This window comes from Sander lucioperca, chromosome 2 (assembly GCF_008315115.2).
Source record: "Sander lucioperca isolate FBNREF2018 chromosome 2, SLUC_FBN_1.2, whole genome shotgun sequence".
In the NCBI taxonomy this organism is placed as follows: Eukaryota; Metazoa; Chordata; class Actinopteri; order Perciformes; family Percidae; genus Sander; species Sander lucioperca.
In genome coordinates, this window is record NC_050174.1 from 45226590 (window position 1) to 45253616 (window position 27027).

Genomic DNA, 27027 nt, shown 5'->3' on the forward strand with positions numbered 1-27027 from the left:
TTGTTAGAAAAAAAACTGAATTCCCACCAAACTGTGTAAAACGTCACTTTTGCCCATGGACATTTATGGTACAGTGGTGTTTTTTGCAAATGTTCAATTGTTGAAAATGTTCAACTTTTATGCATATTATATGCAACAGCAGTATTTGCACTGTAATTTTTTTTAAATTTATGCACAGTATATGCAACACGAGTATTTGCACTTTAAACATGTTTTATTTATGCACAGTTTATGCAACAGCAGTTTATGCACTGTAAACCTTTTTTTATTTATATAAAGTGTGGGTGAACTTAAACTTTATGGCTATGCTGTGGTTCCTGTAGGCTTTGCGTGCGTGCAGGGCGGGGGGTTGGGGGGGCCTCCATGTCCATTTTGCTTGGGGCCCCCAAATTCCTTCAAACGGCCCTGCACAGAACACAAGTCTGAAAACATAAAGGAAGGCCCTCAGAAATGCCAGATCAGACTGTTACTCATCAATAATAGAAGAAAATAAGAACAACCCAAGGTTTCTTTTCAGCACTGTAGCCAGGCTGACAGAGAGTCACAGCTCTATTGAGCCATCTATTCGTTAATGGTGAAATTATAACAATTAGAGATAACATTCATGACCTCTTGCCCTCAACTTCTAACAGTTCACCTTTAAACGCAGGACTGCTAGAAAGAATGACTAGACCTGACATATACTTAGACTGCTTTTATCCTATAGACCAACAATTAATGTTAAAGGTCTCTTCAGCGAAGCCAACTACCTGTCTCTTAGACCCCATCCCAATGAGGCTACTTAAAGAAGCATTACCCGTGGTTAACATTTCATTTCTAGATGTGATAAATATGTTTTTATTAACAGGTTATGTACCACAGTCATCTAAAGTATGACTGTGGTACATAAACTGTGTGAGTTGTGATAAAACCTCTTCTGAAGCCAACTATAGACCTATATCTAATCTCCGCTTTTTCTCCAAGATCCTTGAGAAGGTAGTCGCTAATCAGTTATGCGACTTTCTACATAGGAATAGTGTATTTGAGGACTTTCAGTCAGGACTTACTCCGGATTTCCACTGGATGCGGAATGTCTGCGGACCGGCTCCGCTGCGGAATAGCTGCGTGCTCCACCGTCCTTAGGCAAAAATAGAAGTTCTGCGTATCAGCTCCGGAGGGCTGTGGACCGCCGGAGCTGGGACGCAGTCAGAACGCAGCCGTTCTGCAGTCAGTGGAAACACACACATTGACTTTAATGGAAACCTAATGACTCCGCCGACATTCCGGAGCGGATCCGCAGCTGTTACGCATCCAGTGGAAATTGCCGGTTAGAATGCATCATAACACAGAGACGGCACTGGTGACAATTCCTAACGACCTTCTAACTGCTTCAGACAAAGGACTTGTCTCCGTACTTGTCTTACTAGATCTTAGTGCTGCATTCGTCACTATTGACCATACCAGCCTGTTACAGAGACTGCAATATTTAGTTGGTTTTAAAGGAATCACACTAAGCTGGTTTAAGTCCGATTAATCTGATCAATCTCAATTTGTTGATGTTAACGATGAATCCTCCAGGCACCCTAAAGTTAGCCATGGCTTTCCACAAGGCTCAGTGCTTGGACCAATTCTATTCTCCTTATATATGCTTCCTCTAGGCAATATTATTAGGAAACACTCCATTAACTTTCACTGTTCACCTATCAATCAAGCCAGACGAAACCAGTCAGTTAGGCCCTAAACACCTCCGTACCTCATTATCTAAAGATATATCTACTCTGGATGGCATTGCCCTGGACTCCAGCACTACAGTCAGAAATATAGGAGTTATTTTTGATCAGGATATATCCTTTAATGCCCTCTTAAAACAAATCTCAAGAACAGGATTTTTCACCTGCATAACATTGCCAAAATTAGGCACATCCTGTCTCAAAACGATGCTGAAAAACTAGTCCATGCATTGTTATGCATTGCATGTTACTTCCAGGCTGGACTACTGTAATTCCTTATTATCAGGTTGCTCAAATAAGTCCTTTTAGACTCTCCAGCTGATCCAGAATGCTGCGGCACGTGTTCTGACAAGAACTAAGAAAAGAGATCATATTTCTTCTGTATTAGCTTCTCTGCATTGGCTTCCTGTAAAATCCAGGATTGAATTTAAAATCCTTCTCCTGACCTACAAAGCTCTAAATGATCAAGCACCATCTATCTCACATCAGAGCTCATAGCACCTTATTGTCCCACTAGAGAACTGCGCTCCCAGAATGCAGAGTTACTTGTGGTTCCTAGAGTCTCTAAAAGTAGGATGGGAGCCAGAGCCTTCAGCTATCAGGCTCCTCTCCTGTGAAACCAGCTCCCAGTCTGGGTTCGGGGGGCAGACACCGTCACCATATTTATGAGTAAACTTAAAACCCTCCTCTTTGATAAAGCTTATAGTTAGGGAGTGAGGAGTTCTGGTGTTCGCCTAGACCGACGGGGGAGGGTGTGTAGCCACAGTCACGGCGCGCCCCCTCCCTATCTCTGCTTCTCTGCAGCTGTTAGTTATGCTGTTATAGTGTTAGACTACCAGGGGGACTTCCTTTGACACACTGAGCTCCTCTCTCCTCTCTCTTTTCATCTGTGTATAAATGCTTGTTACTAACCTAGCTCGGGAGTCCTTATGTTTTCTCGCCCCAAAGTTTTTCTTGGATTAGGGTGGCACCTAAATCATGGTTGCAACTGTCGCTGTGGTCCTGCTAGGCGCCCTGCTACACCCTGCTATGCCCTGCAGTGCTATGCAGTGCCCTGCTTCACCCTGAAGTGCCCTGCTACGCCCATGCTACGCCATGAACTGAGGCTGTTCACTCTGGAGGACAGCTATCAATCCCCTGAAGGAAGTCCGGATAATTTATCAGCTGTGGCAAAAAGTGGGGAAACGTGGATCAACTTCCGTCCTCCAATTCAAGCAATGACAGCAGATCTGGTGAGTGCCTATCCCTACATCTTTCGATATGGTCTATGATCTCTACATCTTTATATACGGTCCATGATCTCTACGAAGTAACAGCTGTAGGGATAACAACTTTAATTAGTTAGCTTACATTGTATGTGTAACGTTGCAGGTGTGTCAACTGCAGCGGCTGTGCAAAAAGGAAACAACATGAATGAGGACATAAATGTCAACATAAATATTCCCAAAGAAGTCCCATTCACTGTGTCTTACTTCACTGTCAACAGACATGCTCAGTTTAATGTGAATTAGAGCAGCCAATAGCCCGCTAGCTCACTACAATGCCTCAGCTAATGTATTGTCAACCCGCAGTGATTAAAACAGCAGCTGGGTCATTTGTCCACCTATAGCTAGCGATAGCATGGCAGCACCCCATCGCTGCCCGACTCATAAAATATACGGCTACTACCACAGCCCATAAAGGGAATAAAATGTGTGCCCGGACGGATGGCTTTTGCCAGAAATGTATTCGCTGCAGGAGGGGGAGATACTGTGGTGTTGAGTGACAGACGGAGGGTTGCATTAAATGGCTACAGAGTTTACGTTGCTATGGACGCAGGATTCCAACCGTAGAGATGGAACGGACTATTTTCTTTAGCTGAAGCAATACAATCATATTTAAATCAAGAAACTCCTTTTAAAATCAATAATTTGTGTCAAATTATTGATTTATTTGGTAAGTAGACATGTAATAAGCGGCATAATGTAGAGCTAGGCGGTTGGTATAGTGAATACAACCCCTTCAGGCTGATTCAAGACCCCTCCGCCTGATCACCCTGTCGGGGTTGTATTCACTATAACATCCGCCTCACTCTACATTATCCCTTACATAACTGCCACTGTTCATCACACCAAGAGACAACTGCCCACCAAGAGCCTGGGTCTATCCGAGGTTTCTCCCTGAAAGGGAGTTTTTCCTTGCCACTGTCACACTAAATGCTTGCTCTTGGGGGAATTACTGGAATTGTTGGGTCTTTGTAAATTTTAGTGTCTTGAGATAACTCTTGTTATGATTTGATACTATAAATGAAATTTAATTGAAATAAATTGAAAGTCTGGGATGAATTTAAAGAAAACGTATGCTGTAATTGTCTTTAAGTAACTGGTACCTATTGTGTAATTATTGCATGCTTGAAGTTTAACTAGCTGATTGGTTTCTTCTGGCCTAATCAATAGGTATAAGTTGGTATTATCTGCATAGCAGTGAAACGTTATCAAGTGTTTCCTAACAATTTTGCCTAGAGGAAGCATACTTAAGGTAAATAGAAATGGTCCAAGCACAGAGCCTTGTGGAACACCATGGGTAACTTCATAATGCATGGAGGATTTATTGTATTATTGTTTATTGTCCATTTTCCCTTTTTGTCTTTTTTTCTGTCTGTGTGTATGTGAGCAGTTTGTCCTCTGATTTAAAGATCGACACAAATATTTGAATAATAACACGTCGTCTTTAAAGCAGAGTCCTACCTGAGCTGCACAGCAGCAGCACCAACGGGTGAAACATGTCCAGGTAAAGCATCTCTCTGATCATCCCGTGTGCTGTCCTCAGTGTATATCTACGAACAGGAAGAGAAGGAACTTTACTGGAACAGATTCAATGGCCAAGTAAGTGTGGCAAAAATATGTTATCACAATATTTTTCCAATTAGATTGATAACAAAGTAAACAAGTACAGGTGTAAACAAGGGTCTTTCGCTATACAATAAGAAATATCATTATATATATTATTGCTCATTTTTGAATGTTTTTCATATGGAGCTATGGCCGCAAAAGACGAAACGGTGATTAACAGCAGACAAACTAATGTTACTACTTTTAACTGGACTCAAGCCAGCATGAGTCCGCATTTTCATAGTCAGTGTGGTCGCTGAACGGTCTACTTGTTCAGGTGATGGAAAAGATTAGTTTAGAGGAGGGAGGATGGAGAATAAAGGATGGAGGACGGAGGAGGACTGGTCTTTCTCTGAAACTGGTCTCACTTATTTTTTGTCATTTAGGCCTTTATTGACAGCTTAGACATGAACGGGGAGAGAGAGGGGGAATGACATGGAGGAAACCACGGCCTCTGTGTCGAGGACTGAGCCTCTATATATGGACACACGCTCTACCACTACACCACCCAGGCACCCAACCTAGTCTCACTTTAATCCTGGTCGCAGTCTGAACTCGGGTAGAAATTTTAGCTTTTAGTTAAAAAATTAATCAAGATTAATTGCATGATTGTACATAGTTACCTCTCAATAATTGTCACATACACCAAACGATCCCAGGAAATGAACCTGGTCTCAGTCTGATCCTGGTCTCAGTCTGAACTCATGTAGAAATTAGGGCTGTCAGTTGACATTAACATTTCTAATCAAGATTAATCCCATGGTTGGCCATAGTTATCTCTCAATGAATGTCCCTTACACCGCACAACCCCACGATATGAACCTGGTCTAATAAAATGATAAATATGCAAAGTGCAGGGCACCAGGGTGGCTCACCTGGTGGAACGGGCGCCCATGTATAGGGGTTTAATCCTCGGCGTAGCGGGCTTACGTTCGGCTCCGACCTGTGGCCCTTTGCTGCGTGTCGTTCCCCCTCTCACCCCTTTCCAGTCTAGGCTCTCCTATACAAGTAAAGGCCTAAAAAAAAAAGTGGAGAAAGAAAGAACTGTGGAGCGGTGCGCGCTCTGCAGTTTATGTGACTCGCTGTTTGGCCAGCTGTTCACCTTAGCGCGTGTGTGTAACTAGCTATGTGTTCATATATGTGTGTGTGAGAGAAAGGTTAGAAAAGAGATATATTTTTACTTGGATCTTGGTTACCGATAATGACCAACCCTCTCAGTCAACTCATGTCTGGACTAAAGTGGAATTAGGCGCAGACTCTGAGAATTTCGTCTGACTGAGGGGACGTTCATTATAACCACTCCGGTGTACAGCACCTAAACTCCGTGGAAGGAGCTAGCAATATAGCATTTACAGTTACCCTAGCTACATTATATTCAACACAACATATCAACAATGCACCGTGATCAGAGTACATTCACAGAATAGATTTGACTCAGCGGTCACAATCCTAGATTAATACATTACACGCGCAGCAGTAGCACTGTATTAATCAGATCACATTAATGGTAACACAAAGTAGCAGCAATAGCAAATTACTCATTAATAAAACACACTATTTATCTCTACCCAGACGTAAGCCTTCTTACTGTGTGTTCAGTCCATTTGTCCGTAGGTTTCCACGAAAGAAACGGGGGTCCGTGTCTGCCCGTCAGCAGATCACGAAGTCTTTCTTCACGGGCAGTGAAAGACAAGCTAGAGTCGACTTTGAAGAAACCGTGTCCGATTTCCTTCTAGAGAACGTGTTGTTCTCTCTGCAGTTTTGAAACATGATGTGTGTTACAGAATCCAGTAGTGTTCTTCCAGAACACCGAGAGATAAATCCACTTTCGCCAGAAAGTGGAAGTTTTGGCACAAGCTTGCGTGCTTCCTGCAGCAACGGGGTTGCTATGAAAGACTGAGATTTCTGTGTGTCATGCTGTAGTGACCAAAGTCACAGGGCGAAAGACGAGAAGTGGGGGGTGAAGAGGTTATTTATAGGTCAGGCCACCAGACCTGGCTCTCTGCTGTGTTTATGGTCCCAGGAGCCAATGGGAATGGGTGCAACTTTTAGGCTGCAAGGTCTGCCTGCAGGCTGTTGTTAGAAAATCGGTGATGAACCATCTTTCCTGAGGAGACCTGGATCGGAATTTTCCAGGTAGGCCCTCTTTGTCTCAGGCCCATTGTCTCTGAGCACATGTTGGCTGGAAATCCTTTGTTTGACAAGATAATGTTTAACCCACTCCTGGACGGTCCCAACAACAGTCTGATCTGACCACATTCATACCTGGAAGCTGCCCAGTACTACCACAGTCTGATCTGACCACATTCATACCTGGAAGCTGCCCAGTACTACCACAGTCTGATCTGACCACATTCATACCTGGAAGCTGCCCAGTACTACAACAGTCTGATCTGCTGCCACTGAGCAGCTCCACTGGAGCAGCTGGAGGTTGAGGGCACCTCAGTGGTGGTAATGAGGGAGGGACAAGCGCTGCTCTTTCACTTTCACTGTGTGTGTGTGTGTGTGTGTGTGTGTGTGTGTGTGTGTTTCAATGTGCCTGCTTCATTGGACATAAATTAGGAAACACCCTTGAGTGCAGGATGAGTCATTTACAGGAAGAGAACAGATCACGATGATGATGTAATATAACCAGACGTATAAAGTACTAGGGACCCATACTTGAGTAAAAGTACAAGTGCTCTATCAAAAAAGTGACTTGAGTAGAAGTTGAAGTGCTCTTCAAGCACCACACTTAAGTAGAAGTACAAAAGTTTTCAACATTTTTTGTACTTAAATATTGCAAGTAGTTTATTTGAAAATTTACTACTCAAGTACTGAAAGTAAAAGTACAAGTATTGTGTTATGTAGTTATTAAAGAAAGCAGTCAAAAGTTTGATTATCATATTGTTTATATTATTTCAAATGTTTAGCCTAAAGGACACTCACAATTCCTTTGGCTGTAGCCCAATGATTTAACAAATATTAAATATATTATGAACATCCTCTCCAGCACAGTAATGATTAAAGCCCCCCAAAAACGTATCACACACTAGCTAGTAAACATGTGATGAACAGGAAAGTTAGCAAGCTAGCAAAATACAGATAAACTAATAGCTTCACATCGCAGGGTAAAACGGTTAACATTCAGTACTCATTGCAAACTGAAACAACTCAGGAATAGCTTAATCTGCTGCAACAATAGCTATATAGAAAGAGTACAAACTTACATCGTCTCTGATTGCGATCTCGGGGATTTCTTACGTAACTAACGTAGCCGTAACTACACACACTGTAACCTACACAGTCTCCGTAGCGTGAGGAATTCACAACAGTAACGAGTAACGATGCAACACATAAAATATACATCGGAGTAAAAGTATTAAACTCATCGAAAATATGTACTCAAGTAAAAGTGGTAGTAGGAGAAAAAATAATACTCCAGTAGAGTACAGATACAGCCTTTTAGTACAGTAATAGTACAGTAGTGAAGTAGTTCTACTTCATTCCTATACATCTCTGAATATAACAAGAGATAAATGACACACTGTTCAAAATAAAATATGTGAAATTTTATTTATTCAAAACAGCAAAAATCTTTGTTGATCAAAAAGTAAAACATGTTCTTGGTTTAATAAATTGGTTTAATTTCCTGACAGATTAAAACACAGAAATACAGATTTAAACAGCAACATTACATTTTCAAGGTCAATTTTATTACAATTACTTATTTTATGCTTTTAAAACTTATTCATTTATTTATTACATTTAACTCTTTAAATGATAAAATATTTACTTTTGTTTCATTACAAAAACTAATTCAGAGGTTTGTGTTCTGTTTTTCTCAGATTCAATCTTCAAGAATTAATTTCTTTGAATCAGAAAAAAATACTTCACCTGTGTCTGGGTAACTTCCTGTTAACTTCTTGGAAAGTTTTAGTCACAGAGAGGAGAAGCCCCGCCCCTTCCTGTGTCCACCACAGGACTTTATTTTAGTGAAAATGTGTCCGGTAGTGAACAGGGAGAGACAGATAGTATTTTTTATCAGGGGAGATTTTAGCCCTTAACTTGATCCCGGCACCCTACAAAATAATTATTTTAAAAACTAAAAGTCTGTGTTTGACGAGCTACCACGAAATCAGCTTTTGAGCGGAGATTCTGGTATCAAACAACACCAGCCACATTAAGGGAAGTGGTCATAACATGCCTTCAAAGTCTGCAAAGCTGTTTAAAGTGCTCATATTATGCTTTTTGGCTTTTCCCCTTTCTGTTATATTGTTATATATCTTTTTTGTGCACTTTATAGGTTTACAAAGTGAAAAAGCCCATCCAACAGTGAAAGTGAAAAAGCATCTCCAACAGAAAGCACTGTTCACAAAATGCTCCAAACAGCTCTATTGTAGTCCAGCCTTTACTTCAGAGACGAACGTGCGTCACTTTGTAACTCACGTTATAATGCTCGTCTAGCTGCTAACGTAGCATACCCTCATACTCTGCTTCTGACTGGCTAGTAGTCCTTACCTAGGTACTGTCAGGGCACGCCCTCATACTCTGCTTCTGACTGGCTAGTAGACCTTAACTAGGTACTGTCAGGGCACACCCTCATACTCTGCTTCTGACTGGCTAGTAGTCCTTACCTAGGTACTGTCAGGGCACGCCCTCATACTCTGCTTCTGACTGGCTAGTAGTCCTTACCTAGGTATTGTCAGGGCACGCCCTCATACTCTGCTTCTGACTGGCTAGTAGTCTACCTAGGTAAGGCAAGGCAAGGCAAGGCAACTTTATTTATACAGCACATTTCAGCACAGGGTGACTGAAAGTGCTTTACATAAAACATTAAACATTAATAAGCAAAGAGCAAGATAAGAAATAAAAAATAAAGTGAAATATTGACGAATACAAATATAATACAAGATAAAATACAACAATACAATTCACAGTTCAGTATAAAATTAATACGAAATAAAATACAAGAATACAATTAACAGTTCAATATAAAAATTAAGAATAGGCAACATCAAAAAGAATTGTCTTTAGCCTTAATTTAAAAGAGCGGAGAGTCGCGTCTGACCTGCAGCTTTCTGGAAGTTTGTTCCAAATATGTGGAGCGTAAAAACTGAACGCTGCTTCCCCCTGTTTAGTTCTGACTCTGGGGACAACAAGCAGACTTGTCCCAGATGACCTGAGAGGTCTGGGTGGGTCATAGTGTAGTAACAGATCAGAAATATATTTTGGCCCTAGGCCATTTAGGGATATATATACCAGCAGAATTATTTTGAAGTCTATTCTTTGAGGCACAGGAAGCCAATGTAAAGACTTGAGAACTGGAGTGATGTGATCCACTTCCTTGGTCTTAGTTAGAACTCGGGCAGCATCATTTTGAATCAGCTGCAGCTGTCTAATTGATTTTTTTTGGGAGACCTGTAAGGACACTATTACAATAGTCAAGTCTACTAAAAATAAAAGCATGGAGAAGTTTTTCTAAGTCCTGCTGAGACATAAGTCCTCTAATCCTTGATATAGTCTTAAGATGGTAATAGGCTGACACCTCAGTTTTTCCTTCATTTAATTTAAGAAAAATTTGGCACATCCAGTTGTTGATTTGTTCAATGCACCTCATTAATTTCGGTATTGGGCTATAGTCTCCTAGTGTTAAAGTTATATAAAGTTGTGTATCATCGGCATAGCTATGGTGACTTATTTTATTGTTTACCATAATACGAGCTAGAGGAAGCATGTAGATGTTGAACAGAAGAGGTCCCAGAACCGAGCCTTGGGGAACTCCACACGTCATGTTTGTATATTCAGATACGTAATTGCCTATAGACACAAAGTAGTCTCTATTCTTTAGGTAGGATTCAAACCTGTTTAGAACTGAGCCAGAAAGGCCAACCCAGTTTTTTAATCATTCTAGTAATATGTTGTGATCAACCGTGTCGAATGCAGCACTGAGATCAAGCAACACCAAGACTGAGGTTTTGCAACTATCTGTGTTTAAGTGGATGTCATTACAGACTTTAACAAGAGCTGTCTCAGTGCTGTGGTGTGGTCGAAAACCAGACTGGATGGCATCAAAACTGTTGTTTACTGACAAGAATAAGGTAAGTTGTTGAAAGGCCGCTTTTTCAATGATTTTACTTAAAAACGGAAGGTTTGATATCAGCCTATAGTTGCTCATTAGTGATGTGTCTAGATTCTTCTTTTTTAAAAGTGGCTTGATGACTGCAGTTTTTAGGGCCTGTGGGAAGATACCAGAAAGAAGAGATGCGTTTACAATCTGTAGAACATCTGAAGCCAAACAATTGAAAACACCTTTGAAAACGTCTGTTGGTAGAACATCAAGACAACAGGAGGAGGTTTTTAGTTGTTTCATAATGTCTTCCAGGTTGTTGTGGCTAATCTTATGAAATTGTGTCATATTGGGACCTGTTTTTCCTGGGCACTGTGACAACACAGGTCCTGTGCCTGATATGGAGGCACTAGCTGTTTGTCTAATTTTCTGAATTTTATCTGTGAAAAAGATGGCAAATTCATTGCAGGCCTTGGTGGATAAAAATTCAGATGCTACTGGCACCGGAGGGTTTGTTAATCTATCAACAGTAGCAAACTAAGCACGTAAATTATTATTGTTTCTGGCAATAATCTCAGAACAGAAGGACCGCCTTGCATTCCTCAGTTCCTAGATACTGTCAGGGCACGCCCTCATACTCTGCTTCTCATGGCTAGTACCTTACCTAGCTACTGCGCATGTGCGACTCCCAACAAAGATGTAACAAAAGTGAGATGCCTCACTCGGTAGCTAAAACAGAGAGCTCAACACACAGGGTGAAAAGAGGAGCTGCAGCACAACAAAAAAATAAATAATAATATTATCAACTTTTCCCTGTTTTTGCATACTGTGGTAGCTACCTATTAGTCTTGGCATTGTAGAAATTGGATCCCAAGAGCCCAATTTATTCAGTATTAGCATAATACCATTTCAGTTGTAATACCACCTCACCTGTGGCTCAGCTTAAAGGAAGTTTCATCAGAATTGTTGTGTGTCTTTCTAGTTACATATTCAGTTTTCCCTACCAAGATGGTCCAAAGTTATGTTAAAATGCATAGTAACCCCCCCCCCCCCAAAAAAAAAACCCTCTGGACTCTGAAGTTGCTGCTGTTGCATTTTTGCACATCTTTCTGCTCTACCACAACACATCATATACATTTTTTTGCTGCTTGTGACATTCTTGTGTTTTTGTCTTGTGATATTGTTGCCGTTTATTGTTTTAGTGTTAGGAAAAATGTCCCTATCTGTTGAGCACTTTTTTTTTTATAACTCTTGTGGTAGGAATGTCTTGTCTTAACTGTCGTGCATTTTTCTTCTTCACCGTGGGATGGTGAGAAACAAACTCTCGATTCCTCTGCATGTGTAGTATATGTGACGTGACGTGACACGCGGGACACGATCCCCGGTCTCCTGAGGGAAAGTCCTGTGTTTCACACTACAGTCTGTAGGTGGTGCCAGAGGAGCCTGATGTTTTTTTTTTAAATGACCTGCTTCATGTAGTTCTACTGGAACATAGGGTCAGTTTCAGCAGATATGACAGAAAGTTAGTTTTATAAGTCTTACCTACTGCATCTTTATGTAAAAGTCTGTAGGTATCATTAGGAAAATGTAGTTAAAGTTGTAACGGTTTGACCTTGCCGGGGTGCCAGTCAGAGGGAAACTCTGACAATTTTATATTTTTAGTAAAGAGGTCAAATATACACAGGACTATTTTCATTTAGCCCCTACTAACAACCACAGTAACTCATAAGGTTTCAGCAGACACAATAAACCCCACCAACACAATTACAACAGATCCTTTTCCTCTCTAAATCACAACCGTTCTCTTCAGGTCCCTAGCAGAACCCTCAAACAAAAAAGAACAGTCAGGCCCCCCATGAGTCATCATCACCAACATAGTGAAGCCTCTTGCTTTCAGTTGACAATCTTTGATTGCCTCCTTAGTGTAGTTACCTCCGACTATGGCCAATACTCTGACGTCACTCTAGAGACTGTAGAGCTGTGAGCGTGGGGTTGGGGTTTTCCGGTAGAATTCCAGAGGAAGAAAGGAAGACAAGTACTCTGTTTAGAACGAGGCTAAAGAAAAACGGGACCTTTTACTCTATGCCAAGGGCTGGCAAGCTACCGAGTCACTCACTGGACGGACCCAGCCTCTTCCTCTTCCACGGGAAAACCTCAGCGCCCTTCCCTTAGCTTGCCATTGCCAGTGTAATTAAGGAGGCGGACTGGGGTGTGTCTGTGACGCAAGACATGTAGGACCAAAAAAGCGGCGATCGCTACAAAGTATTAAAAGTACTGGAGTAGATGTACTTAGTTGCATTCTGCTCTCCTGTGATTCCTCACTGCCGTCCTTTGTCCACTTGAATCCTCTCAACGGCAGCGTGGGAACCACACACTCGTCCTTCAGCTTCCTCAGCCCGATCCAGAAGGTGAACTCGCTGCGATGTGGAGCCGCGGCCGGCGCCTCCAGGACGTTAGTGACTTCCTGCTCGGTGGCGAGCGTGGTGAGGATGCAGGCAGGGTACAGTAGTGTTTTTTGGCACTGGCAAACTGCCCGGGGCGGCATTTTTTCATCTCACATGGGGGGCGGCACGATAACTAAAGCTGCAAAGCGGTTTTCTGTTATCTATCATTTCACTGTGTGGGGAATTGGCAAATCTAACCCCTCTGATAATGCAGGCGCCCTGCTTGCTGAGAGAGGAGCATCTCACTGCAGCGAGACGTAGCCTACTTGTGCACAGAAGCCTTGTGAGAAAAGAAAAGGGGAGGGCGTGGGGGACAGTTCTCCTCTGGTTCCCGCAAATGGAACAGTCCGGACAAGGGGGGGACGGGGGACCACAAGCCTCCTTTAGCTTGCACTTTTATGCATGATAAGAATCTATCAGAGATCTACCCCAACTTTTGGACTGCTCTCAGGATTGCCCTTACTCTGCCAGTCACTGTGGCTCAAGCAGAGAGGAGCTTTTCAAAACTAAAGTTGATCAAGTCATACCTCAGGTCAACCATGCCCAGGAACGGCTCACTGGCCTTGCCATCATCAGTATCAATCACTCAATAGGGGAGCAGATTTCATACAATGACATCATTGATGATTTTGCATCAAGGAAGGCCAGAAAGTTCAGGTTTTAGTTTTAGTTTGTGTTTTTCTGTTCTCTTTAGTGTGTTTTCACATTTCTGTGATGAAGGATTTGTGGAAACCAACAAGATGTAGATTGTTTAGGAAGTATTGTTCAGACTTTTAAGGAAATTTCTGCTGCCAAAGTCAACTGGGCCAAAAGTGAGGCCCTGGCAGTGGGGAGCTGGGCTGGAGGCCTCCCTCAGCTTCCTGGTGGGTTGACCTGGAAGAGGGGGGGTTTAAAGTACCTGGGGGTTTATCTGGGGGACCAGAGATCCACGGATAGGAACTGGGAAGGAGTGATTGAGAAGGTGGAGGGGAAGTTGGGAAAATGGAGGTGGCTGCTTCCCTATATGTCCTACAGAGGCAGGGTGCTTGTCATTAACAATTTGGTAGCATCCAGCCTCTGGCACAAGTTAAAATGTATGGAGCCCCCTGCTGGTCTGTTAAAAACCATACAGTCCATTATTTTAAAGTTTTTTTGGGACATGATGCACTGGGTTCCCAAATGTGTTTTATATCTGCCAAAAGAGGAGGGAGGGCAGGGTTTGGTGGACTTGGAGAGCCGGACTGATGCTTTTAGATTACAGTTCATACAGAGGTTTTTATATGGAACTGATGATGTCGTCTGGAGGCCAGTAGCCAGCACCATTTTAAGGGGGGTTGCAGGTCTGGGTCTTGATGCTTCTTTGTTTCTAGTAGACTGTGGTTTTATCTCTTTGTGTGACTTGCCTTCTTTTTACCAAGGACTTTTTAAAGCATGGACACGTTTTAAATGGACCAGATTAGAACCTGCAGCATCTCTGTTCTGGCTCCTGGAGGAGCCTCTGGTGTGGGGGGCCCGGCTGGATCTCAAGGATGGCAGCAGACCTGGACTCACGGAGAGGCTGATGAGGGCTGGAGTGACTACGTTAAAGGGGATCGTGGAGGCTGCAGGTCCTGGCTTCCTGAACACCGAGGCAGTGGCCTCTCTGCTGGGTCTGAGGTCGGCTCGCCACACCAGAACTATTCTGAACGAGTGGATTAACAGACTGGACAAAGGAGAGACAGAGATGCTGCGGGACTATTTTAATGGGACAGAAATGCCCGTTTCTGGAGACCCTTTTCCAGACATTGGTTTTTTAATTAACAACACTGACTCACTAGCACATCATACGCCACATGTTGCTGATTTTCATATGCAGACTGGGAAAGGTCTGTATAGGAACTGTGTTCTGGCCACCCACAATAAGAAGCTGAGTGAGAGGAAGGACATGGTGTGGAAGGACAGACTGTTGAAAGACAGGAAACCAGTGTGGAGAGTCTTGTACAAGCCTCCCCTAAACAAGAGGTCAGGAGACCTGCAGTGGAGGATCCTCCACGGGGCTCTGGCCGTCAATGTGTTTCTGTCTAAGATTAATCCCACCGTGTCCTCCACGTGTCCATTCTGTCTCCACCCTGAGACCATTAGTCACTGCTATCTGGACTGTTACAGGCTGAAACCTCTTTTTAACATTTTAAAAACTGTGTTTTTAGATTGTGGAGAGGTTTTTAGTGAGACTGCTTTTATTTTTGGTGCTGGCTACAGAAAGACAAATGCAAATAAGTGGAAAATGTTGAATTTTATTGTGGGTCAGGCAAAAATGTCAATTTATAAAAGTAGGACAAACCAGATAGAAAATGTGAGTGGACTAGAGCTGACGAAACTGTATGTGTCTCTGGTGAAGGCCAGAGTGAGAGTGGACTTCAGGTTCCACTCTCTGATGAAGGACATGCAGCAGTTTTTAGACCAGTGGTGTTTCTCCACGGCTCTGTGCTCTGTGGAGGACGAGGAGCTCATCTTTCATTCTGTGTTTTTATGAGATTATTATTTGTATTATATGTGGCTTTATTTTATTTTTTTGTGCATCTAAAAACAATATGATGTTCTGGTAGAAAAGAAAATGTTTTTCTGTAAATAAAGGTTTTGTAAAAATCAAAATCTCTCTCTCTCTCTCTGTCTCTCTCTCTCTCTCTCTGTCTCTCTCCCTCTCTCTCTCTCTGTCTCTCTCTCTCTCTCTCTCCCTCTCTCTCCCTCTCTCTCTGTCTCTCTATCTCTCTCTGTCTCTCTGTCTCTCTCTCTCTCTCTCTGTCTCTCTCCCTCTCTCTCTCTCTGTCTCTCTCTGTCTCTCTCCCTCTCTCTCCCTCTCTCTCTGTCTCTCTATCTCTCTCTGTCTCTCTCCCTCTCTCTCTCTGTCTCTCTCTGTCTCTCTCTCTCTCTTTCTCTCTCTCTCTCCCTCTCTCTCTCTCTCTCTCTCTCTCTCTCCCTCTCTCTCTCTGTCTCTCTCTCTCTCTCTCTCTCTCTCTCTCTCTCTCTCTCTCTCTCTCTCTCTCTCTCTGTCTGTCTCTCTCTCTCTCTGTCTCTCTCTCTCCCAGTTTGTTTCCCACTTAAGTTTTTCCTTCACAGTAGCTCTGCCTCCCTACAGAACAGGAAGTGTGTTGCATCTTGATATGGCGAGTCGGCTTCCTCCAGAGAAACGCCTCCACTGAGATTCAGAAACCATTTGATGTTTGTACCAAATCTCATTCAGATTTTCATTGTTTCTGAAAGTGAGTATATTTGACACAGAGTCCAGATCCCAACCTGCGGCTGAGTATCTGCTCTGTGATTGGTCAGAGGGTCCTGTAGATTTATTTCTTATTATTGATGAGTGGTGCTAAAGAAAAAACTAGGGCTCGGAAATGCCAATAATTGATTTCCTGATTGGATAATAATCAGGTTTTTTTATTGGCCGGGAGGTCCTTAAGTTCAAGCGCTGGTTGAGGAGCTATCAAATAAGGGCCATGAGATGCTGCCATAGACATGATAAACATAGCTGTAGCTTCCTTGGTAGGCGGGCTTTGCAGCAGGAACTTGACCCTCCCTTCAACAGCAGTACATGTTCTATGACCCTCCAAAATGATTGGGAAAAGAGGCATGACCCTCCCTAACAATTTATTGATGCCTTCTGTACTGGTTTGCACTTGGCAAAGATGTAAAGATGCCCATTTTTTTTTTTACAGCCATGACATACACATGTCTAGTATATGTGAAGAAATTGACAAATAAAGCTGACTTGACTTAACTTGACTTGACTAGAATAATGTCCAAAAGAATTACGTTAAAAGAGTGCGATCCTAAAGCTCTGATCCTAGAATCACACAATATACGTCACTTCCGTGAACTACGCTTAGCTGGCTAGCTAAAAAAGTTGAAAACATCAAAAATGTCGATTAAAGGGGTTAAAAAAACGTAGAACAAATTACAAAAACTTTGGGAAAAGCAACAGACATCATGCGTGTAATTCATGGCTCAATTCAAGACAGGATCTAAACATTATCGGTCTCTCCCCGTTCACTACCGGACACATTTTTACTGAAATAAAGTCCCAGGGTGGACACAGGAAGGGGCGGGACTTCACGGGGATACAGCTACGGTAAGTTTAGGCACCAAAACAAATAGTTTAGGAAAGAGATGGTGGTTTGGGTTAAAACACTCCAGAGGAACGAGCACATGTTTCCTGGTTGAAAGTATTAAAATGATATTATGTTATTTGTTATATTCATTGTAGAGTCTTTTAACAACTCCTATATTAGGCCAATGAGGTGGGACCAAGGAAGAACTTGCTTTGACGCGTGTTCTGGGCTGCCAATAAATTTACATCCATACATTGAATATCTTTTAGTGCGGTTACCTATTTATTCCAAGACGGCCTGCTCAGCGTAGCACAGTTCATACAGTCCATTTAATTTCTCATTTAGTTCCATTAACCCCTTAGCGTTCTGACGGCCCGCCCACGGGCCGTCGGCGTCTTTCGAACACGTGTTGCTATGTATACAACTCCTATGTTTAAGTAGTTACTCATGCCATACATCTTTGGAAAGCTACAACTCTTGTGATTTCACTGATACAAACTATTCCAAGACATGATAACAACAGCAGGTACAATCATCGCCTCTGTCTGAGTAACAAACAACTACAAAATTGAGGTAACTCACCTTTGAAGCCTCATTGTAATCCACAGATCCATAATATTCTGACAAAAACGGTCTTGTTACATTGACAAAGGTCCAGACGATCAAATCCAGTAAACTATTTAGTCCAAACATATTATGACATTAAAATATATCCACGGACAGCTGTTTTTAAATTTCAAATTTCGCGGCAGTTATTTAATATTTTACTGTATTTCCTGGAGTAAATCTTGTTTGCATATATTTTTTTGCCGGTATCTGATATCAAAATGGCCCCTGCACTCTGACCTTTCGATTGACACCTCACTTGAACCAATAGGACCTTCCTGGTCTCGTCTACAGCCTAGAATAGCCAACGAGTGCCTGCGGTGAAAGAAGGTGCACGCCTTTTTATTTTGTGCCAATTGCAACCGGTTGTGCCAATGACTGACGTTTTGTATAGCCAATGAACGGGGAACTGATGCTTTCGCGGGTAGTTACAATCCTAAACAAAGGAATGATCTGTGTAGTGCAAACACCGATAAAAACACGGCCCACTACTTTCTACATCCTAAACCAAAACCGAACGAGAAATTGAGAATGGCGAAAATTAGCAAGTCAAGAAGATATACCCTCCAAGAAGCAGTGGAGGAATGTACTCGGCCACGTGAAAGCGACAAGTCAGAGGAGGAAATGTCTGAGAAAGACAGTGAAATGTCTTGCATGGACTCCGTGGCAGAGGACATGTTCCTAGAGGGAGGAGACATTACTCTCGACAAGTGAGTATTTTACTTATATAACGTTACTGTATAATTAGACAGGCTGTGACCTGGAGCTCACCGTCTGCTTCAGTTTGACTATTGAAGAGTGTTTAGATGATTTAAATGTTTACTAATTTAGAGAATGGATAGTTCGCCAAGCTAACCTTAGCTTGCTAATTTCACCAAGCTATCATGCTAACGTTACACTAAACGAGCCAGACAAAGTTGTCTCTCATCTAAACCCTGCTCTCTACTCTGCTTGCTGAGAGCTCCACAGCTAACATTACACATTTGTTGCACCACATTTACTGCAAGAAGTGTTGCAAACGGAAACGTTTGAGTAAATACTGCGTCACAAGTTTGCAGCTGTTATTGTATTTATGTAAATATCTATGGTAATATCTACACATTTAATATTTTTCGTTGACTTAGCATTCAGAACATTATTTGTAATTACTGTTATTTCTTTATTTTCACATTATAGGAAATGTGATGTAGATATGGATTGGGAGCCTGCTACATCTGCACCAGTGAGCAAGTGGCCACATGGAGTGGAGCAGCAGGACAGTTCATCAGGTGATGAGCCTCATCTTCCAACTCCTCTGAACAGCAGGAGACCAAGAGGTAGAGGACAAGGTAGAGGAAAAGGGAGAGGCGTGGAGCAGCAGGACAGTTCATCAGGTGAGGAGGCTCATCTTCCAACTCCTCAGAACAGCAGGAGACAAAGAGGTAGAGGACGAGGTAAAGGAAAAGGGAGAGGCTGCAGTCAAGCCAGATCAAGCAGCCCATCTGAAGAGAGGTGGAATGATGTCGATGTCCCAGACATCACACCACCACAGCCCACCTTCAGACCCAGAAATGTCCCAGGACCCCAGCTCATACGTACTGCTACGTACACAGCCCTGCAGTTGTTTCAACTGTTTTTTACCAACTCTGTTTTGAAGACAATACTTCAAAACACCAACCACTGTGGCTCAACACACCATTCAACACCCTCTATCCCGTGGATTGATCTGACATTGCAGGACATGTTTGCATTCATGTCTTTAATTGTTTACATGGGTGTAGTCAAATGCTTTTCTTTCACTGATTACTGGCGTGGGGGTCATCTTTATAGCTTGCCGTTCCCGAGACGGGTAATGACCGGTAAAAAGTTCCTCAGGATCTCCCAATCCCTTCACCTCAGCAGCTCTGTGGGTGATGCTGCTAATGAGGAAAGGAGAGGCACAGGAGCCTACGACCGTCTGGCTAAGATAAAGCCGCTCTACGAGGAGATGAGGGACTCCTGCAGAAGAAACTTTCACCCTGGCCAGGAAATCTCCATTGATGAGCGAATGGTTGCCTCAAAAGCCCGCACTGGTTTGAAACAATACATGAAGAACAAGCCTGTTCGCTGGGGTTATAAACTCTTTGTTCTGGCAGACTCCAGGAACGGTTTATACATGGGACTTTTTTGTTTATGAGGGAAAGTGCCAGGGAAACAGTGGTAAGGGACTCAGTTATGAGGCAGTGATGGAGCTAATTGATGTACAGTTGCTGGGCACCGGCTATAAGGTCTTTGTAGATAATTTTTATACAAGTCCAATCCTGTTTCGTGACCTCCTTCTGAAGAGGATCTGGGCATGCGGAACCATCCGCACAAACAGAATCGGATTCCCAAGGTCAAAGGTCAACATTCTGGTCTCAAAATCTCCTCGTGGCAGCATACGTTGGATCAGGAATGACTCCCTGCTCTTTGTTCAGTGGCGAGACACAAGGGATGTTTTTCTGTGCTCAACCCTCCACACAGCCCACGCAGAGGACACAGTGCAGAGGAGGGTCAAAGCTGCAGATGGGCAGTGGCAGTTGAAGGACGTCTCAGTTCCACCAGTGGTGCAGGACTACAACCGGTACGTACTATATATTCAACTACATTTTCATGTATGCTCTTGGAAATGTTATATTTGTCTGCTGTATACATTAATGTTTTTGTATACTGTCTGTTCATCTACTGTAGGTGCATGGGTGGAGTGGACCACTCAGATGCCCTCATAGGGTATTACAAAGTCCTGCACAAGACCCAACGGTGGTACAAGACTCTGTTTTACCACTTCATGGACATCGCAATTGTGAACGCCTTCCTCCTCCAGAAGGACCTTGCAATTGGCAAAGGAGAGGTACCTCTGCATCAGAAGGCGTTCAGAGAGACGCTCGCAGTGGAGCTGGCAGAGGCGGGGTCTTCCTCCACAGCCACACCCGGACCACCTCCTGCTCCACGTGGAGCACATCACAGGCCAGTGCATATCAGTGGGCACAGCACTGCTGGTCGGCTGAAGTGCAGGCAGTGTCATGCAAAGACACCAGTGAAGTGCTCCTCCTGCGATATTCCTTTGTGCTTTGTCGCTGGCCGTGACTGTTATAATGACTGGCATGTTGCCAATGACCTGTAATTGTAAATACTAGTACAGTGCCTGTTGAAATTGTGCCTGCACCACATATCGGCGTTCATCAACCACCAGACCCGGTGTGTGTAGAGGGAGAGACGGTGTTGTCTCATGTCATCTGATCGTTAAGAAATTTAACACATCAGCAGAGGTGCTCATTTTCCATACAGGTTTATGTTTATGGGACATATGTATATATTTAGTGGCTTGACGGTTAACGGTGAAGTATGGATTTGATTCGCTGGGTTCCTGCAATTTATAGATATGTGTATGTAAAAAGTTATATAGTAGTACCTGCAATACTTTTCCAGCATAGCACTTGTTTTACTTTGTTGACCATTTTTACCAACGGTTCCTTCAAATGTCCTTTGTGTTTTGTCGCTTGCGATTGTTACAATGTCTGGCATGTTGCCAATAACCTGTAAATATATGTTGATTTAGATGTGTAAATAGTTATATAGTAATGCTTTTTTTTGCACTACTTTTTCACCATAGCACTTATTTGACATCTTTTTACCCTTTTTTACCAAAGGGTCCTTCTTTGTGCTTTGTTGCATGTAGCACATAACCTGTACATACATAATTGTAAATATGTGTATTTAGATATGTTAATAGCTGTAAATATTGTGTTACCTTTTATACACTACTTTTCCACCTTACCACTTGTTTTGACTTTTTTTACACACAAAGTTACAAAACGGCAATTTATTGTGTTTATGCTTCTGTTACTCTGTGTCAGAAATACTGATAGTGATTCTGGATATTAGATAGGATACCTCTTAATGTAACCTTTCAATAGAGCCCTGAATGATGACTGTAATGTCAACTGTTCATTTGTAGCAGTCTTTTTAGTCTAGGTATGTGACCATCGTTACCAAGGGTCCTTTTTAGGGTCACCAAAATGTCCGTTTTTGTAAACGCCTAGACACATACCCATACAAAAACAGGTGTAAAATATTCATTTTATGAAATACTGATATGAAATTTCAACTGGGACTATGTAAGACTTCTTGCTATAGCCCCATTGTGTTTTCAGGCTAATATGTCCCAGCAATAGTCATCTACAGGCATTTTTCTATAAAAAAGAACTCAGGCGGACATAAAAAAAATATTTTCCAGTACATTCAAAGTTCTATTACTCAAAGCCAATAGCACTTACAGTAATTCTAACTGTTGGAAAAGAAGGCTCAGAGTGTTACCTTTCAAAAGAAACCATAGACATGCATGTAGAACAAATGGTTCAAGAACAGCTTCCAATTTACTATAGGTATGCCTTGGATAGGCGTTTTTGGCAAATTTTACAGGAGTGTTAAACACAAATCAAACAACATATTGACACGCCATGCTGACACAGTGAACGTGGTATATAAACAAAAAAGAAACAAAGTTGCATTATGGCTCCAACATTAGCCTAGATTTAGCGAGATTTAGAGTAATTTAGCATAACTTCCGGCCGTAGCTGTATCCCTTCTAGCCACAATTGGACTTCACCTCTCTGTATTTTGGAGACACGTGATGATGTCACTCTCACTACATCATGTTGCCGCCTTCTCATTGGCTGTTTCGAATGAATCCTTGCTGTCCATTGCCATCTTCTCTGCCTTCTTCATGGCACGTTTCTTTGACTGCCTCATCAGGCAGCACTTCACCGTCACCACGACAACCAACACTAGCACCACCAGCGCCGCCACGGCAACCAGCGCTACCATGAGGACGCCGCTTGTGGCCGCTTCGGCGCACTCTGGCGAGTCCTCACTGTGTTGATTCCCGCTCTGGTCGGAGCAGAAGCACCTGTAGGAGCCCACCGTGTTCAGGCAGCTGTGTCTGCACGGACGGCCAACGATGCACTCGTCCACGTCCATGCAGTTTCCTGAAGCATCTTTCTGGAAGCCGGCGTCACACGATGCGCAGATGTCGGTGAAGTTGGCGGGCGAGTCGTCTTTCAGCCGCCATACTGCCGGCCAGCCTGAGCAACGCAGCTCCAACTGTGCAGACGACGACCAGCACTCTACCAGGATCCTGCTGCTGTTCGCCCGGTCCAGACTGATGGAGCGGGCGCTGGGGATGTGGGGGGGCTGACAGGAATCCGACCCCACCACCGGATCAAAACCAGAACCCTGCAACTCAGGTGTAGTTTTAGGCTTCATGTCAGGTTGTTGTGTTGCGTCTTTAGCAGTTGTAGATGGTTCTGTTGCAGCCGGTTCTCGCTGAGAACCAGGATCAGTTCCAGGTTCTGCTTTAGTAGGTTGTGTATCAGGTTGAGGTGTTCCAGATGCAGTTGGTTCTTTTTCAGGATCAGGTTTCTGCTGGTTAGGCTTTTGTTCAGCATTTGTGAGTTTACAGATGAAGTTGTTAGCCATCCTGCAGGAGAAGGGGATCAGACCCCAACGCGTCACATTCGACCCGTCCAGCTCGCCCTTCAGCGCCGCGCAGAGAGTTGTCGTGCAGGTGTGCTTGGGTTCCTCGGCCCAGCGGCTCACCTGCAATGGTGTAAGAAGTATTCAGATCCTTTACTGCAATATTTATACCACACTGTAAAGATCAACACCTTCTCAATTCCAACTCGTGAAATACTGACACTTGGTCAGTGTCTTTCAGCGTCATATACCGACGCAAAAATCCCCCTTCAGTGTCTGTATGGAACATACCGGGCAGAGCAGCAGCTGTAAGATGACGTAATAACAGTACGAGACAACAGTAGAGAGTAGTATGTAGAGAGACAACAGTAGAGAGTAGTATGTAGAGAGACAACAGTAGAGAGTAGTATGAAGAGAGACAACAGTAGAGAGTAGTATGTAGAGAGACAACGGTAGAGAGTAGTATGTAGAGAGACAACGGTAGAGAGTAGTATGTAGAGACAACGGTAGAGAGTAGTATGTAGAGACAACGGTAGAGAGTAGTATGTAGAGACAACGGTAGAGAGTAGTATGTAGAGAGACAACGGTAGAGAGTAGTATGTAGAGACAACGGTAGAGAGTAGTATGTAGAGAGACAACAGTAGAGAGTAGTATGTAGAGAGACAACAGTAGAGAGTAGTATGTAGAGAGACAACAGTAGAGAGTAGTATGTAGAGACAACGGTAGAGAGTAGTATGTAGAGAGACAAAGGTAGAGAGTAGTATGTAGAGAGACAAAGGTAGAGAGTAGTATGTAGAGAGACAGCAGTAGAGAGTAGTATGTAGAGACAACAGTAGAGAGTAGTATGTAGAGAGACAACAGTAGAGAGTAGTATGTAGAGACAACAGTAGAGAGTAGTATGTAGAGAGACAACAGTAGAGAGTAGACGGGGGTGGATGGGTCAAACAACACAGGACATTCCCCCCAAGAGACCAGGGTTCATGTCCCGTTCTTGTCCCGTCTAAATGTGATGCTAAATGAGACTTTTAGCGCCATAACAAATGCCAAAGATACCTGACCAAGCGTCTTTCTGCCGGGATGGGAGAAAGAATGTGTTGAAAAAAATACTCCTGCATTAAAAATGTTACTTAAGTAAACGTCTGTAAGTATCATCAGGAAAATGTAGTTAAAGTATTAAAAGAAAAAAAAACATTTTAGAAAGTGGAAACGAAAAAAAGCCACTAAGCTTCAAAAGCTTCACAGTACAGTCATTTCTTTGTTAAACTTTTAAAGCTTTTTTGTAGAAGTAGAAAGTGGCATGAACAGAAAAGACTCAAGTAAAGTGCAAGTACCTCAACATGTGGACTGAAGGACAGTACTGGAGTAAATGTACTTAGTTACGTTCTGCTCACCTGCGATTCCTCGCTGCCGTCCTTCGTCCACTTGAATCCTCTCAGCGGCAGCGTGGGAACCACACACCCGTCCTTCAGCTTCCTCAGCCCGATCCAGAAGGTGAACTCGCCGCGACGTGGAGCCGCGGCCGCCACGGCCACCACCTTCAGGACGTTAGTGACTTCTTGCTCGGTGGCGAGCGTGGTGAGGACGCCGGCGGGGGAACAGTGCTCTGCGGCCTGATCGAAGGTGACCGACGTGTGGTGGACGGCGTAGCGAGGAGCCGGGTCAGCCGACACATTTCTGAACAGGATCAGAATCCAGCAGAACCAGGACTTCATCTTCAGTCTTTGGAAACAAAGTGTTTCGGTAACTACGGCTGCAACACACAGACTTCAGTTAGCGTCCACTAAAAGTTCTGGTTTTGCCGCTGGCTCAGATTATTATTCTAAGTGTCTGACAACATTATGGAAAGGATCCCTACAGAGATAGACCTTTTAGTTAAAGAGTAAGATCCTTTTAGTTTAACATGAAACAGCCCCGAAATCACCATCACCAAACCCACCAGACTCCATGTAAATAATCAGGACTTTTAGCGTGTATAGAGCCAGCATATTTCCACCAGACTCCATGTAAATAATCACTACTTTTAGCGTGTATAGAGCCAGCATATTTCTACATGTAAATAGGTGAATGAAGGGTTTATTTCAACCAAACCAGAATGGTGATTGTTGGAACAGTGGAAAGATGAACTTTTGATAGTTTTATTTTGTTTCTGTCCACTTTGAACACTTTAAACGTACTGATTATTTACATGGAGTCTGGTGGGTTTAGTGATGGTGATGGTGAGACTTGATTCTATTCACTCTAGCTTTTTTATTTATAGTGTCAGATCCTACCAGGAGTTATCTCAGGACATTTTACAGATACAGTAGGTCTAGACCACACTCTGTCATTTACAGAGACACAAATATCCCCTCCCCCTAATGGTGTATGTGTGTGTGAAGTTTGAACATATGTAGTAAAAGACTATTCTTAAATATATTCAGTCTTTAATTTTTTTAAGTTAAGCCCCTGCCCCCTAATATGTCATTGCACGTCCCTGTAGGGGTGGAAACTAAAACAGACATTAAAAAGATCAGTTATAAAGAGGATGAGACGTCCTGAAGGAGGAAGCTTCCTGATGGATCTTTATCACTTTAATTGTGTTCATGTTCAAAGTCGAGTCAGAAAAATGTGGATCAGTGTTTCCCAAAGCCCAGATATTCAGTTTCCTGTCCCAGAGGAGATAACTAGAAGATATTCACATTTAACAAGCTGACATCACACACACACACACACACACACACACACACACACACACACACACACACACACACACAGACAGACAGACAGACAGACAGACAGACAGACAGACAGACAGACAGACACACACACACACACACACACACACACACACACAGAGACACACATGCACAAACACGCACACAGACACGCACACACGCACGTACACGTAAAGGTAAACTTAAGCTGCCTCGTTGACGTGTGCTGGAAGAAGTATTCAGATTAGAATATAACTGCAGAAAAGTACTAATACATACTGTAGAATAGTGTTTCTCAAATGGGGGTACGCGTACCCCTGGGGGTACTTTGGAGTACTGCAGGGGGTACGTGATCATTTGCAAAATGCTCATTTAAAATATGTCATGCATAATTCCTAAAATAATTATACTATAATAATGAATGAATTAAGTAATGGATTCTGAACATTTGAAATGTAGCATTTAAATGTTTTTCAGGTAGAAGGTTGTTGTTTAGTAAATCTATCACTGCCAACACTGTATTGGTCCTCTTTATATAGATACAAATTAGGGCTGTCAGCATTAACACATAGATCGCGATGCGATTAAGGGCCGAGCATAACATGTTAATTTTTTTTAATCTCATGCCGGCATTTATTAATTTATTCTACACTCCACTGGGCTTGGCGTGGTGCCTAACAGGCTACTATTTTGACCCTTTGCCGCACCGTTACTTATCATCAAGCTGCCATACTTCCTCCTAACACATCCTGCTGCTGCAGGCTGCAGCAGGATGGAGAAACACAGCAACACAATTCTGAATGGAGCTTTTTATTTTCCAAAACTCCCGGAAGGCTCAGTAGACAAGTCAAAAGCCATATGCACGTTGTGTAAAGCCAAATTAAAATATCACTGAAGCACGTCAAGCTGGAGCTACCAGCTACGAGCTAAGCATAGTAGTACAGTTAACGTGACTCAGGTTGATGCTAGCAGGCTCAGGCAAAGCAGCATTTTGGAGAGTGCTACTCTCTGACCTGTGGATGAAACCAAATCCAAAAAAATTACTACCGCTCTTGCAAAATGGGTGGCAACTACCTGCAGACCTCTCAGCATCGTAGAGGACTCGGGTCTTAAAGACGTA

General features: G+C 43.0%; 3 protein-coding genes across 4 annotated transcripts in view; 2 read left to right on the plus strand and 1 right to left on the minus strand.

Annotated features, from left to right (window-relative positions):
- LOC116065149 (scavenger receptor cysteine-rich type 1 protein M130-like) overlaps positions 1-27027 on the plus strand; it is a 151464-nt gene that overhangs the window by 74812 nt on the left and 49625 nt on the right. The window lies entirely within an intron of this gene.
- LOC116065155 (piggyBac transposable element-derived protein 4-like) lies at positions 19877-21516 on the plus strand. Its single transcript, XM_031320588.2, has 2 exons — positions 19877-20323; positions 20431-21516. Exons 1-2 carry the CDS (start codon positions 19947-19949, stop codon positions 20861-20863), a joined length of 810 nt encoding a protein of 269 aa, XP_031176448.2. The 5' UTR covers positions 19877-19946; the 3' UTR covers positions 20864-21516.
- The window catches only part of clec14a (C-type lectin domain containing 14A), a 5976-nt gene continuing 1115 nt past the window's right edge, over positions 22167-27027 (minus strand). The window contains exons 2-3 of one of the 2 annotated variants that reach the window (XM_031320586.2): positions 24606-24964; positions 22167-23337 (exon numbers count right to left, since the gene is read on the minus strand). In XM_031320586.2, the coding sequence (XP_031176446.1) occupies positions 22393-23337; positions 24606-24926 (1266 nt within the window). In that variant the 5' untranslated portion in view covers positions 24927-24964 and the 3' untranslated portion in view covers positions 22167-22392. The remainder of the gene's footprint in view (positions 23338-24605; positions 24965-27027) is intronic. The other variant, XM_031320587.2, reaches the window with a different exon arrangement.

What these genes read in the sequence shown, in the direction of transcription:
- LOC116065155 (XM_031320588.2), top strand. Translation starts at nt 19,947, where the DNA reads ATGGAGCTAATTGATGTACAGTTGCTGGGCACCGGCTATAAGGTCTTT. An exon ending in GTGGTGCAGGACTACAACCG is followed by an intron (nt 20,324 to 20,430) that starts GTACGTACTATA and finishes CATCTACTGTAG; the next exon opens with GTGCATGGGTGGAGTGGACC.